General features: G+C 51.8%; 1 protein-coding gene across 1 annotated transcript in view; it reads right to left on the bottom strand.

The window, feature by feature from the left end:
* WNT9B (Wnt family member 9B) overlaps positions 1–233 on the bottom strand; it is a 21,911-nt gene extending 21,678 nt beyond the window's left edge. The window contains exon 1 of the mRNA XM_029927062.1: positions 131–233. Coding sequence (XP_029782922.1) covers positions 131–233 — 103 coding nt within the window. The remainder of the gene's footprint in view (positions 1–130) is intronic.
* Between the last annotated feature and the right edge of the window lie 15,488 nt (positions 234–15,721).

A 15,721-nucleotide genomic window follows, 5' to 3' on the forward strand; every position in this document is an offset into this window, starting at 1 on the left:
GGGCTGTGAGCCCCCCGCCCCATTGGCCCCGCCGTCCTGGCCACGCCTCCTCGCGGGTGGGGCCGTCGCCCAGGGCCCGCCCCGCCCCGCCCCCATCTTGTCGTCCCACCGGCCCCAGGTGAGAGCTCACCTGTCGCCGCGTCCGCCCGGGACGAGCCAGCGGAACGTGAAGGCGCCCGGGCGTGGAGAGGCGGGGATGGGGGTACTCGGCGGAGACCGGGGAGTCTCTGCATCTTTCCGCGGGGCGGAGGGAAGCGCAGAATTCTCTCCCGGAGTGGGGGTCCCAGGAGGAAGGAGGCTCCTGGAGTCTGCGGAGAAGCCGTGTGGTGTCCGCCTTCCTGCGCGGCGGGTGTGGGTCTCTCAGCCCGGCCCCGGGACTTTGAGGGCAGGGCCGCCGTCCCGAAACGGGAGATGTAGGTCTGATGGCTGGGGGGGAGGGGGGGCGCCTGCTGTCTGGCAAAGGGAATCCTGGAGGGGCATCCCTTAGATCGGAGCAGAGGGAAAGGACCCCACTTTCTAAAGGGGAGACTGTGTCAAGGGCGAGGTCCACAGGGCGGGCCTCAGTGGGAGTTTGACAAAGTGCTGCTGATGTTCACTGGACAAAACTCCAGATTCTCTGGTTCTTGGGGCGGGAAAAGCAGGAGTGGGAATGGGATAGCCAGGGAGGAACCTGCTTTCCAAAGTGTATGGATGCCAGAACCATCCTTTATTGGGCCACAAAGCTCTGTCTTTGCTTATTATCCTTTTTCTAAGTTTAACCCCAATCCCTCCAGCGAAGGTGCCGTGATCAAGGCAGTAGTGACACCAGTCTATGAGAGAGACATACCACCAATGACCTAAGTAAGATTTAAAATGTTTTTGAGGGTCTTGGGCACCTGGGTGGTTCAGTCTGTTAAGTGTCCAGCTTTAGCTCAGGTCATAATCTCACTGCTTGTGGGTTCGAGTCCCACATCAGACTCTGTGCTAACAGTTCAGAGCCTGGAGCCTGCTTCCAATTCTGTCTCCCTCTGTCTCTGCCCCCCGCCACTCATGCTCTGTCTCTTTCTCTCAAAAATAAATAAGCATTGGGGCGCCTGTGTGGCTCAGTTGGTTGAGCGTCCGACTTCGACTCAGGTCATGATCTCACAGTTCATGGGTTCGAGCCCCATGTAGGGCTCTGTGCTGGCAGCTCAGAGCCTGTAGCCTGCTTCCGATTCTGTGTGTCCCTCTCTCTCTGCCCCTCCCCTGCTCATGATCTGTCTCCCTCTGTCTCTCAAAAATAAATAAATGTTTAAAAATTAAAAAAATAAACGTTAAAAAAAATAAAATGTTTTTGAGGGTCTTGAACATTAGGTCAAATCAAGCAAAACAAAATATAACTTGCACCAAATGTCAAGACCTACATGCAAAGTTTCCAAAACCTCGGCCATGCGTGTAGAACATCAGGTGACAGTGACCGGGATTTGCCATGGACACCAGCGCGATGGGGGCCTGGGGGACTGGTGGGGAGGTGGCAGCTTCTACGTCAGGCAGGATTAGCAGAGGAAGCCCCTGCCACAGCGAGCCTCTCTGAGCTCAGGTTCCCAGCGTGCTCAGTGGAGGAATCAGATGATCGATGATCTTTAATGACTGGCCGGCCCTATCAGTTCTCCTGGTTCTATTTATTGCATAGCCCACTGTGGTGAGTGGAGACCTAGAGTCAAATCCTGTAAATCGTGAACCTTGGATATGAAATGGAGATGATGATAAATGTCCCCCAGGACTTTTGAGCAGAGAAGTGTGATGTCAGATGCCAAATGCAGGCTGGTGGGTTGTTACGACAGCGGGTAGGACCAGCGGCGGCGTGCTGGTGTTTTACCTGCTTTCAGGAGGTGGACGGCTGTCTGATCTGTATCATTTGCTGATTTTCTGTGCTGGAAATATTCCCACCATAGATGACTTCAAGATGCCAACGTGGCATCCTCCCCGAGCTCCCGAGGTAGGAAGAGATTTGCATGGATGGTTCTGCAAACCGGTCAGAGCTGGCCCCAGCACACCACTGGTAAGACCTTGAACCAGGCTCAAGGAGGCTGGGGGGGGGGGTGGAGGAAGCTAAACCAGTGTGAGTCAGGGAAGAGAGAGAGCCCCCAACAGGCCCCCCCATACCCAGTGGGCTCCAACCGAGTTCGAGCAGGTGAAGAGGGAGCAGATCCAGCAATGCCTCCTAACCTCCTGCCCGTAGCACACGCCACGGTACACCAGCACACATGGGTGAGCACGTGCACGTTCTCCCAAAGTGACGTGTCCTCAACATTTCATAAAGGTTGCATGTTGAGGGGCGCCTGGGTGGCTCCATCAGTTAAGTGTTCAACTTCAGCTCAGATCATGGTCTCGCAGTTCAAGAGTTCGAGCCCCATGTCGGGCTTGTCAGGCTCTGTGCTGGCAGCTCAGAGCTTGGAGCCTGCTTCAGATTCTGTGTCTCCCTCTTTCTCTGCCCCTCCCCCTTTCATGCTCTGTCTCTCTTTGTTTCAAAAATAAATATACATTTAAACAATTAAAAAATAAATAATTTTTAATGTTTATTTATTTTTGAGAGAGAGAGACAGAGTGTGAGCGGGGGAGGGACAGAGAGAGACAGAATCCGAAGCAGGCTCCAGGCTCTGAGCTGCCAGCACAGAGCTGGACTCTGGGCTTGAACCCACGAACTGCAAGATCATGACCTGAGCCGAAGTCAGAAGCCCAACTCACCGAGCCACCCCCAAAATTTTTTTTAAAGTTGCATGTTGACACCTGGTAGTTAAGGCTACAGTGCAGAGACTGGAGGAAAAGCATCAGGATGGGATGGAGCCGTCGGTGGCTAGAAGGTGAAGGTACACACAGAGAATATTCAGATGAGTGTTCTTTAGCCCTCACCAGCCAATGACATGGACCTAACCCTTGAGGCCTTCCCCTCCCTTCCCCGATGTTAGAACTGTGTGGGTCTCTGCCTGCTGGGGTGACTGCTGGCTTGCCCATGAAGGCATCAGACTTCTGCGTCTGCCTCTCCCCTCCTTTGACCCCAGGGCTGCAAAGAATTGCCTAGGGAGCAGCTCCTAATACTGATAATAATTCCAGGAGCAGCTTCTGTGTGCTGTGTGCTGTGTGTGTGTGTGTGTGTGTTAGGCCCGGTATGTGGTCTCACAGAAGCCTCCCACCCACTGGGAGGTCAGGCAAATCATGATCACCATTGCATATGAGGAAGCTGTAGGTTCAGAGAGGCTAAGTAGCTGATGAGTAAGTAGGGGACACAGGAGTTGGACGTAGCCCCAGAAGAATGGTCACACTGGTTGTGACTGGCTGTGGCTGGCTGAGCACTGCCCAGGCACAGCCTCGCTCACAGTGGCCTTTTCATAAGCATCATGTACTTCCTAAGGGGCCCCCGCCCGGGAGGAGGGGGATGATGCCAAAGCATATCATCTCCACAACGGTGGTGCTGTGGGATCCCAGAGGGAGGACATGAGAGGCGGCCCTCAGGACTCATAACCCTGAGCCGGAAGTGGTTCCTTGTGCTCCCACCCCATGAGCTCCTTAAGGGCAGGCCCAAGCCTTGCCCAGGACCCAGCACATAGTCAGTGCTCAGCAAATACGTGTTGTTGCCAGCTTATAACTGGTCTGTGGCCATTGTGTGGGGCTGCAGAGATGGAAAGTGTTATCCTGACAAAATGCATGCTCACAGCGTCCCCTCCTAAGCTCAGACACACGTTCACACACACACACACACACACACACACACACACACACACAACCCTGACACTCTACAACACCAGTCCAGGCATTCAGTGACACACAGACTCCCCGGCCCCTCCCCCACAGATGTCTAAATTCCTAGGCAGACCTGCAGCTGCTCCTGGACCCACAGGTTCACACAGGTATGCAGGAGAAGCATTCTTAGACAGCCACGTGCAGCTACCTGTCTCCATTAACCAGCCCAAGGCAGCCACGCTCAGTGATGGAGTCCTCCCCTCCCCCTGCATGCGCACACACACACACACACACACACACACACACACCACACAGAGTTTGGAGGGCACAAGCATGTGCCTGAATGGCTTGCAAAGGCTGCATTAAACCCGGCTCCCAGGTGTCTCCAGACCTCTTTCCTCCCCCTGAACTCTGTCCCCAGACCAGGCTGCCCTGCCTGATTCTGACCCTCAGGAAGCATCCATCTTTGTCTGGCCTCAGGGCCCCCAGGACTCCAACCCCCAGCTCAACCCAGGCCCTAGGCAGAGCCCAGCAAACACACAATCTCCCAAGCTCATAACCAAGCCACGAGTGAGTGGAAATGAGGAATTCCAGGCTGGCTATCTCCCTCTAATCACCCTCACGGCTGTACAGGAAATGGACTTAACCCGACAGGAAGTGGGCAGGCGATGCCCCAGCAGCTGTGAGGGAAGGCACCAGCACCCAGACCAGTCCAAGGCATGGCTGCTAAGGAGAGTTGCTCCTGAGGAGGCTCACCTATCCCTCTGTCTGTCCCCTCTATCTCCTCACAACCAGTCTTCTCTGCTGTGGCCCCATTGTGACTACTGCTGCTCTGACCACTCCCAACCATCCTACCTCTGCACCTTTGAACCGGACTTGACTCTCACTTGTACTATTGGACTCCGGGGCTCTGTGAGGTAGCGTGCTGAGCACCATTGTCCTCACCGTTCAGAAATGACACTAAAGTCCCAAAAGTTGAGTAACTTCCTTAATGTCTGGAACTCACTGGCACTTGATGGTTGGGGATTTGACATTTCCAGAACATCAGACCGAGATGGGACTGAAACTAAGTGGGGGAAATGGGTTACCAAATCCCATGCTCAGGAGACTCATGGCTCTGCATGAGAACAACAAAACAAGATGGCAGAGAAAGATACCAAAATGTTAAAAAAAAAAAAAAAAGCGGGTGCCCTGGAGATTGAAAGTCTAGGAAGAAAATGTTTTTACTCTCTTTGTATTTTCCAAATCTTCTATTATGATGAAAGCATTCCTAACATTTATAATGAAAATTTCTGGGGCGCCTGGGTGGCTCAGTCGGTTAAGCCTCCGACTTCAGCTCAGGTCAGATCTCACGTTTGTGGGTTCAAGCCCCGCAACGGGCTCTGTGCTGACAGCTCAGAGCCTGGGGCCTGCTTCTGGCTCTGTGTCTTCTTCTCTCTCTGCCCCTCCCCCTCTCATGCTCTGTCTCTCTCTGTATCAAAAATAAATAAAACATTAAAAAAATTTTATAATGAAAATTTCTTAAAAGGGGGACAGGACAAATACCCAAGAATAAATCTCTAATGATAGGACTTTAAACATTGGCAGGAAAGATATTTGGGAGGGGTAGGGAAGGGCAGGGGGAAATACTCCTGGATGTCCTCCTATGGCACCCATCCACACAGGAAGTGCCCCTGTCACTCCAATGTTGACAGATCTTCCCCACCCATGGCTGTTCCAGTTCAAGGCCTTCTTGCCTTAATTCCTCTCTCCCTTCCTCACCTTCTTCATTCCAGAACAACACCTTGAGTAAAGGTTGTGTTATGTGGAGGATGGCAAGACCCTGCCTGTGTGAGGCTCTTCTCCAGCCCTTGGTACAGCAGCATCTTTGAGCTCAGCCAAGGGAGACTGCACGCAGAGGGGTGCATCCCCCCCACCCAGCCACACTTCCCTTGCGAGGGCCAACGTGTTTCCTTCTGTGACGCGCCACCCCTCCTGGAACCCTTACCTGCCTTGACGGGCCACTCCTATCTCTGTTGGCTCGCCATTTTGGCCCTCGAGAATTTATTGGCACAGCTTAATTTTATGCTAATGATGATATTGATGCACCTTGTTCCTGAGATCAGGGGACGAGGGTGTTAGGTACTCCTGCTATGTGTAGATTGCAGATTTCTCAAAGTCCAAGACCCTTACCCCTGCTTCTTTAGTATATACTGAGCTCAGCCCATAGTAATTATTAAATATTCGAAATAATGAATGAAGAAACACTGGACCATGGATAGGTCAAATCTTACTGATGGCCTGATGGCTACAAACTCTGCCCTAGATTTTATAATCTTCATGAGAGACAAGATATTCAGTCCTCTGTACTAGACTCTAACCCTAACTCTAACCTTAACCCCAACCTGAGCATGGTTAGAATTAGGGGGGCGTGTTCTGCTCAGTCCAGTTTGGTAGAGGGACTATAGGTTTGTAGGCAGGTGGTTGGCTAGGTAATTAGATAATAATCTGAAAGGACAATCCCAATTTAAAAAGCTGTTACAGGGGCACCTGGGTGGCTCAGTTGGTTAAGCGCCAGACTTTGGCTTAGGTCATGATCTCACAGTTCATGGTTCGAGCCCCAAGTCATCCTCTATGCTGGCAACTCTGAGCCTGGAGCCTACTTTGGATTCTGTGTCTCCTACTCTCTTTCTGTCCCTCCCCTGCTCATGCACTCTCTCTGTCTTTCAAAAATAAATAAATGTTTAAAAAATTATTTTAAATAGCCTGTTCCGCTGTGCCTGTAAGTAACTAATAAATGTTAGGTGATACACATGTCATGCTCTGCCTGGGCACTGAGCTCACCATGAATATAGCCACCCTCTGGCTCCCCGCTTCTAGAAACATTAGAGTACAACAAGATGACTGGCCAGGTGGCCCTGGACAGCATCCATTCTGTCTGGGACAATTGTGAATCCCCTACAAGGACTTCCGTGGGCAAGACTCTGCTTTGGGATCTCTTACAGCAAAAAAAGGTGTGCTACGCAAGGCGCAGCTGCCGACACAGCTCAAAGGAAAAGGAAGGAAGGAAGAGGGGAAAGAGGAAGGCAACACAACAACAACATCAAAGTCAACTTTTTTAGCAAAGAGAAATGAAAAATAATCCAGAATTTATTACAAATAACCTTCCAAAGATTCGACTCTGAACAGAGGCATCCTCAACATCTTTTTAGTTGGTTTTCATCTGGGTACATTCCTGCCCTCTGGCAGGAAAGGTGAGGAGAGCAGAGCCGCGACTTGAAGTTCTGAGCACCTCGGGCGCTCGGACAACCGCCTTCCCCCCGAGGCTGCAGGAAAGGCCAGTGCAGGCCACGTCTTCACAACTACGGGTACAAAGTCTTCACCAGTAGACAGTTGGATCAAAGCATGTTTTCCTGAATTCAGTGTGGGACTCCATTGTCCCAGCCTGAGGTCCTTAAATTGGGGAAAGACTTAGGGCACCTGGATGGCTCAGTTGGCTGAGCGTCTGCCTCTTGGTTTTCGCCCAGGTTGTGATCTTGTGGTTCACGAGTTTGAGCCCCACATCGGCCTCTGCGCTGACAGTTAGGAGCCTGCTTGGAATTCTCTCTCTCTCTCCCTCTCTCTCTGCCCCTCCCTCTCTCTCTCTTTCTGTCTCTCAAAATAAATAAATAAACTTAAATAAAAACCAGGGAGAGACTCAAACCTTGACTTATAACTGGGAAACAGTAAGCTCAGACTTCACACCCTTTTTTTTAAACTTTTAAAAAATTTTTAATGTTTCTTATTTATTTTTGAGAGACAAAGAGAGACAGCACGAGGAGGGGAGGGCCAGAGAGCAAGAAGGAGACAGAGAATCTGAAGCAGGCTCCAGGCTCTGAGCTGTCAGCAAAGAGCCTGACACGAGGCTCGAACCCACGAACTGTGAGATCATGACCTGAGCCGAAGCCAGATGCTTAACCAACTGAGCCACCCAGGCGCCCCGGACTTCACTTCTTAAAAAAACAAAAAACAAGGTGACTAATTCCATTTTACTGAGAAATTTGCATTTCACATAAAGCATGATTATATAATATTCAATTTAGTGAACTTTGAGCCTCTAGTGTGAAGTCCTGGGAGTATGAGATGATTAAGCCAGGCCTTGTCCCTAAGGAGCAGGCAGCTTGTTGGGAAAGATATGTAAATAAACACACACAGCCTTTTGACGTTTCTTTCTAAGTGTAAGCTATTAGTACTTACGATGTCTCAAGCATTGTTCTAAGTCCTCTAAGAATATTAACTCATGTAATCCTCCCATTTTACAGATGAAGAAACAGAAGCACGGAGAGGTTAAGTAGCTGGCCAACTAGGAAGCCTGGACCCAGGATTAGAACCCCCAGAGCTGGCAGCAGAGGCTACAAATTTCCTCACACTGCTGCTGTAAAGAGTAGAAAAGTCTCAAAGGAGAGGAAAGCGGCCAGAGGACCGTTTGCTCATGGTTCCAAGGGAGGGGTGCCTGGGACACTTACCAGGGGGCAGTGATATTTGAGCTGGATCTTGCAGAATCTCTTTTCATTCTATCTTCCCGCACTTTAACATCCATCCAAATAAGCCACATAAATGTTTGAGTAGAAGTCAAGTTTTACCAGTGGTTGTCATTATAAATCTAAGAGATGACCTTCCTTTGCTATACTGAGTCCACCTTTAGAGTCAGGAGTAGATTGAAAGGGTACTTGGCGGGGGCAGTGCCTGGGTGGCTCAGTCGCTGGTTAAGTGGTTAAGCATCCAACACTTGGCTTCCTCTCAGATCATGATCTCACAGTTCATGAGACCAGGACCTGCCTGGGGTCGCTGACAGCATGGAGCCTGCTTGAGATTCTCTCTCCCTCTCTCTCTGCCCCTCCTTTGCTTGTGCTCTCTCTCCCTCTCTATCTCTCAAAATAAATAAACGTTTACATATTTTAATGTGTATTTACTTTTGAGAGAGAGAGAGAGAGAGAGTTAGCAGGGGAGGGGCAGAGGGAGAGGGAAACACAGAATCCAAAACAGGCTCAAGCTCTGAGCTGTCAGCACAGAGCCCAACACGGGGCTGGGACTCACGAGCCATGAGATCATGACCTGAGATGAAGTTGGATGCTTAATGGGCTGAGCTACCCAGGCGCCCCAAAATAAATAAACTTTAAAAAATGTTTATTTATTTTTGAGAGAGTGCATCAGGGAAGGGGCAGGGACGGGGGACAGAAGATCCAAAGCGGGCTCTGCGCTGACAGCAGTGAGCCTGATGTGGCGCTCAAACTCACGAACCGTGAGATCACCACCTGAGCAGTTCATCACTCAACCAACCGAGCCACCAGACACCCCAACAATTAAACTTTAAAAAGGAAAAAATGAAAGGGTACTGGGGCTTTAGAATAGGAAATGCCTTTGAGACTTGCTGAACCTTGCCACCTTGTATTACTGACTGTGGAATCTCATTTTCACACCAGACCCTCTGGCACCAAAGTCAAGGTCTCCCCTAATCTCTGTTTCTCTCTTTGGGCTTAGCACCCAGGAGTGCCTACCTTTCTTCTTACCGCTTGGGGACATTCAGTGTCTACTAGGACCTGGCTGTAATACCACATGTCTCCAATAGGGGTCGCTGACTACCGAGAGGATGGGACACCTGTAGTTGAATGGAGAGAACCCTGAGTCCTGACTTAACCTTGTTCCTTGGCTTCCTCTGTGACCTCATTTCTTCGTCCATAAAATGGATAAAACACTTGCTATCTGTCTTCCTTACAGAACAGTGGTGACACATGTGAGGATGAATGTGGACACCTTCCAGCGTGATTCAGAAGAGGCAGCTCCTGTCCAGATGATTTCAAAAAAACAGTCATTCCACAGCTACCTTTTGAGCATCACTCATCTTGCCAGGTGCCATATGGAATCCAGAAATTATTTCTATCTTTGTATAAAAAGACTTTGAATAAAAGTTTTAAAGCAGACTGTAACACTGGATGGGGGGCGGGGATGGCGGGGAGGTATTCTAGCTCTCCCTGGAGAGCAATAAAAGAAACATCCTCTGCCCTGGGGACATGCAGCAGGGCAGCTACCTCAGCCTGGAGGTGGAAGTCTCCGCCACCCAATTAACTCTTCTCTTCTTCACATCACCCAGTTTGCACATGGAGAAACTGAGGCACAGAGAAGCTAAGTGGCCTGCTCAAGAAAGAACCTGCATTCCAAGAACCTCCCAGCCAGCTAATTCCAGCACATGGGGTGGAAAGGGGCACTACGGGAAGGCAAGTGGCCCGAGCGGGTCAGGAGGGACGAAGGGAGGACTTTCCTGACCGGACACCCCGGCCAGGGCCAGGGCCAGGGCCAGGGCCAGGGCCAGGGCCAGGCCAAGGAGCGGAGGGTGGCCGCGGCTGCCAGCCTTCTGCAGGAGCGCCCCCTGCTGGTCACCTGTGCTGCTGCTTACGGCGGCCGCGGGTGGATTCTCAGCGCCGGAAGACCAGCCGACCAGCCGCGCGTCTCAAGCTAGAGCTGGAAGGACCAGCAGACCAGCCGCGCGTCTCAAGCTAGAGCTGGAAGGGCCCAGGGGGGGCGTCCCAACCTCTTCACTTTGCCAGTGGCGAACGGGAAGCTCAGAGGAGGAAATGACTTGCCCAAGGGCTCTCAGCAAGCCAGTGGGACGCGGGTCTCCCAGTCGTCCCGCCTCCCCTTCCCTCCTACCCCACATTCCTGAGCCTAGTGGGGCCTCTTGCTCTCGGCCCTGGGCGGGGCCAGCCCTCATTCCTCCCCTCCTCCCCAGTTCTGTCGCGCCCCACAAGCCCACCTCCTCTGGGAGCCATCCCGTCCTGCAGCTCCAAAGGTCCCTCTCCGAAGCACTATTCCCTCGAGAATAGATTTAAATGGCTTTCAATTGCGGGCGTGGTTTTGTCAGCACGATCTGGAGGGCCAGAGATGAGGCCGCCTTTTTGATTCTCCACTCACCCGCTCAACGCTTACCCACCCAGAGGCGCCCAGTCCAGGGCCAAACTCGCACTCGGTGATGCACATTGATGAATGCCTTTTTCTTCTTCCCATTGCAAAGCAGCCCAGGAGTGTCTCTGGCCCTCACAGCCAGGATTTCTATCTGGCTTGGGGGCTTTCTTTTCTAGCCTGTGACCTTCAGCCGGTCACTTTAAATCTCTCACAGCCCCTATTTTCCCAACTGTAAAATAGGAATAAAGCTCTTCACTGGGCTGGTTGTGAGAATTACATGAAATAATGTTGAAAGATGTGCCTAGAACATAGTAGGCGCTCAATAATTGCAGAGTTGACTAGTCAGATTTACAGAAAGCCTTAGGCTCGCCTCCCTGGCCTCATCCCTCCATTTGACACCCTCTTTCTTGAGCTGCATCAGGGAAGGGGATGCACAGTGACTATGGAAGGACCCTAGGAAAGGAGAGTGCTGTTAGGAGACAGGAAAGGCTGAACAGTGCAGGGTAATGGGGCCACACTGACCATGACTTTCAGGTCCCTGGGTCTGCGTCTCTCACTCCCCTTTCTGCTGGCTTCCTCACCCTGCACTCTTTCTCGACACCCCCTGCTGTTTCTGTCTGTTAACTCCTGTTTCCTAGAACGTACAGCCCACATGTGGCCCATCGCGGCTTCTGGGACCTCCTCCCAGGGCTGTGGCCAGGCAGCTCTGCAGCCCAGTGGCATCTGCCATATGTCTGAGAACACACGGGGAACAGCACTGGTGCTGCTCGGACCTGTCAAAGGCTATTGGCCAGTTGTGGACTGGCCGCCTGAGGGCCAGCTATCCACACTTGGTCCAGTGGGCTGTAGACATGGGGACAGGGTATGTGCCCATACATGTGGCCACAATGTATTTGCATGTCTAATAGAATAGCCAGTTAATAAACACTGGCATAAAGAATAGTGTTTGAAACTTGTGGAAATTCATTTGAAATTCATCAGCAAAGGAAACAGCCCCTTCTGAGCTGCACACACCTGCACAGATCTCCATGCCAAATGATCTGTTTTGTACACCCAATTTTTATGAGTGCATCTGCTTGGCTGTTGATAACTCACATGCTTGTTACCACAAATACTGCTCCAGGAAACAGTCTTAGGGTCCCCCAACTTGACTGATGGTATTGGAAGAAAGACTTTCTTTCCCTTTTCCTCCAAATGATCTACAATGTTATTAGAAAGAAAATATGTGATGTGAGGGGAAGAAGAAAAAAAGCCAAACTCCTGCTCGGTATCTTCCCTTGTACTTACCCACTGGGCTCCTGACTCTTCTCTCCCTCCTTCCCTCCTCCTCCTTCATCCCCGATTATAAAGCCCTGCTCCGGCAAAGAGAGCAAAAGCCTGAATCTTCAGCCAGATAGCTCTGAGAGGAAACAGCAGGACTAGTGGTACAGTGAAGGCTTTTGCTCCTTGTCGCCCCTCTGATGACTGTTGGAGCAGAAAATGCACAAGGTTTCTCCACTTCCAGGCTATGACCTAGAATCACCCCAACAACGGCTGGCTCCCTAGGGTGGAGATCTCCGGGAAGATGAGTGTGCCCACCCACACAGCCCCTCCAAGTGATTTAGAAGCAGATATGTCCTTCTCATGCTCTTTACTTCCTACTGTCGGAAAATGGTCCATGCAGAAGTGCTTGTGATGCCAATGGTGCTTTCCTATGTAGGATTCTGTTGTGCAGTGCCCAACCTGTGCAGCTGCGCATAAGAGCACCAGAAGCGGATACCAGGTTGTTTCTACGCTCCATCAGTGGGGAACTGAGTCTTGCTGACCATGAGCTATCCCTCCAAACCTTTCCCCATGCACATTCCCAGTGGCGCCACCGCCACCTCCCTGTGTACCCAACCTCAGCCTTTTGGAAGTCACCCCTCACTTCCAGGCTTCGGAATTCACATCTCAGATCTAGCACAGACTAGGACTGTGACCTCAGCAAGTCCCACAGACTTCCTGAGCCACAATTGCCTTGCCTTGTGAAGGGAGAGCAGTGGCAGCCTTGACATGGAGCTTCGGCGAGGAAGAGTTGGGGAAACAAACAGAGTGCTACACAATCAGGCCTGGTGCCGCTGAATTCCCAGCACCAGCCCCCCTCCCTATATTCTCCCGTAGACACTCCAAACTCTGCCCAAGGAACACCAGCATGTGGCTACCTGCGTAGGTTCTCGTCTCTCTGTCCTATCACTGCAGGTGGGGCTTGATGATAATTTAAACCTCTCAAGTAAAGAGCTGTAAGAACAAAACAAATGATACAGGAAATACTTACACAAGAGTCCTGGACTGAGTTTCTTCTGCAGAGAAGGAACAAACTGAAATCCTTATCCCTGGATTTCTCACGCACACACCTGGCTTTTTATTTATTCCAGGGGCTGTACACCTGTGCGTTAGGACACAGGTCAACTCGTGGCTTCAACCAAGACGTCACCCTTCAGTCCTGGGCAACTGTTCACCCACCTGGCTCGCCAGGGAGGCTGATGGCTCTTTCTGCCATGGGTTTCACTTTATCAACGAATTGCCCCAATATATTGACCATTCGCCATGTGTCAGACGTGGGGCTAGTTCATTTCATGATCTTATTCATTCCTTCCAATTTCTTCAGAAACTGACATTATGATCATCACCCGGACTGTTTTTAACCATTGGCAATTACAGTATTACACATTTCTCTTCCTCTTAACAACGCAATAAAAGAAATCTACAGAGGGGCGCCTGGGTGGCTCAGTCGGTTGAGCGTCCGACTTCGACTCAGGTCATGATCTCACAGTTTGGGGGTTCGAGCCCCGCATCAGACTCTGTGCTGACAGCTCAGAGCTTGGAGCCTGTTTCTGATTCTGTGTGTCCCTCTCTGTCTTCCCCTCCCCTGCTCATGATATGTCTCTCTCTGTCTCTCAAAAATAAATAAATGTTTAAAAAAAAAAAAAGAAAGAAATCTACAGAAGGTATACCTGTTCTTGGCACTTAAAAATTCCATTTCACATATAAATGCAAAGAACAATCTCAGACTTCCTTCTGGGTACATCCCTAGAAACCAGACTCTGAATGAAGTTCAAAAAACACCACCAGCTCTGAGGAATGCAGCTTATGTCCTTGGGGCCCTGGGTTTCCCGAAGCACCCCAGTTGGAATTCCAATGCCCCCCAATTCCAACCCCTTCACACCTTCTCATGCTTCTCTCCTGGGAAAAGAATAAGGGTTTAATATTTGGGGGAATATTAAGATAATTGCCTTTCCTGCCACTGCCCCTACCCCAACCCCACCGTCAGCGCTCTACAGCTGCTGTTCCTAGAAGCCCCAGCAGGTGTCACTGTGACCCTGACCATCCTCACAGGCCCCTCCTCTGGGCCAGGGCCCAAGACACCTTTGAGGGCAGGGGCTCCCAGAGGTGGGAATTCATCTATAAGTAGAGTCCCACAGGAAGGGTCCTGTCTCTGCTGCACTCTCTCCCAGAGATCTTTTAGGGAAGGGCTGTGGTTCAGTGAAGGTTCAACTTCATGGTCAAGGGACTAGGCAGCGGCTGCAGAAAGTGGAGAATGAAGGGGTAAGTGGGGGTCCTAGACCCTCCTCCCTTTCCTGCCTCAGTCTCTTGCACTGCATTAGGAGAGTGTGCTCCCCACCCCAGCTCTCCCTCAACCTACCTGACCACCAGCCCTGAGCTTTGGGGACAAATCTTGGTGATAGCTGAGGGCCACTCAGGGTCAGGAATCACTACACTGATGAGGAACCAGAAGGCACAACGGGGCCTGTAAGTCAGGGAGGCTTCCTGGAGGAGATGAGTGTGGACCCCAGAGATGAGCTCCCAGCCCTACCTCACATGAAGAGCAAGGGAGAAGAGGCGGCCAACCTGGGGGCCCGGTACTGTCTGGGGGAGGGTGCTGAGAAGGGAGTTCCTCAGTGGCCATTTTGGGGGATGTTTCTAGAGTTAGGTGGGCTTCCAGGAGCTCATTCTCCACAAGCTGGAGAGGCAGGAGCCACAGACTAAGTGTGTGTGTGTGTGTGTGTGTGTGTGTGTGTGTGTAGAGCCTTGGGAGGGGCTGACAAGGGATTATGGGGGGAGGATGCTGAGCAGGGAGAGGGGAGAGGAGACCTTCCTTCCAGGTTAAGACTGGGTTCTGGATGGAGGAGAAATATGACAGGGGAGGGGAAGGAGGGGCAGGGAGGAGGCACTAAGCCTGTGCCCGGGTCTCAGGTACAGGGCTGAGCCGGTCAGGTGAGTTTGCTTCCTTGAAACCCTTGGCCTTCCTTGGGATGAAAAGTCAGTGATGAGCCAGGGAGATGGGCTTTTCCACAAAAGGTGGACCTTCCCGTTGTGAAGCCCACCTGGACCCCAAGGGCCTGGTGGAACTGCCCTGTTCCCTCCTGTGCATTTCTTCGTGACCCCTCTGTCTACCCCGTACGTCACTGTCACTTCCCCCTCCCCCGCCAGAGCTGGCAAATCTGCCCTTTTGGTTACCACCTCACGGAGATCTGACCCTTCTGGAAGCAGGCCAGGAAAGCCTTGAGAAATAGTAAACACACACATCCTTCGGCAGCACACAGCACACAAGCGCAGGTGGAGGAAAAGCAAGGTTCTTCGACAGAGGCTGGTGGCGGCCTCACCTTCTCCTTCCTTCAGGGGTCCTGGCTGCCAGGACCCCCCCACATGTGGAAAACATCTCAGGGTGCACACGCATATGCAGGGTGAGAGATTTCTCCGTTGTGTCCGGAGCTGGCTGCTTCTGAGCCATTTCACACCCAGCCCTCCCTCACTCCCTGGGGCCGGGGTGGGGGGCGGGGCAGGGTGCCCGTGGCCCTGAGCAGTAACAGGCGCCCCTGCTCACTCCCTGCTTACCCCGGCAGCGCCCTCTCTGATGCACACAGAAGCCCGACAACCAGCTGCGAAGGTGGGATGGGGGGGGGGCTGTCTGCTTCTTCCCAACACAGACTCAGACGCCTCGTGGGGTGGGGGGTGAGGGGGCTGGTAAAGCTCCCAGGACTAGAACTCAGGCCCCAGTGGCAAGCCAGAGGACCAGAAGAAACTGTGCTTTCTCTAATCTGCCTGCTCAGGAAGCAACAGAAATCACGGCCTCTCTTCCATGGGG

This window comes from Suricata suricatta, chromosome 17 (assembly GCF_006229205.1).
Source record: "Suricata suricatta isolate VVHF042 chromosome 17, meerkat_22Aug2017_6uvM2_HiC, whole genome shotgun sequence".
NCBI classification, from domain to species: Eukaryota; Metazoa; Chordata; class Mammalia; order Carnivora; family Herpestidae; genus Suricata; species Suricata suricatta.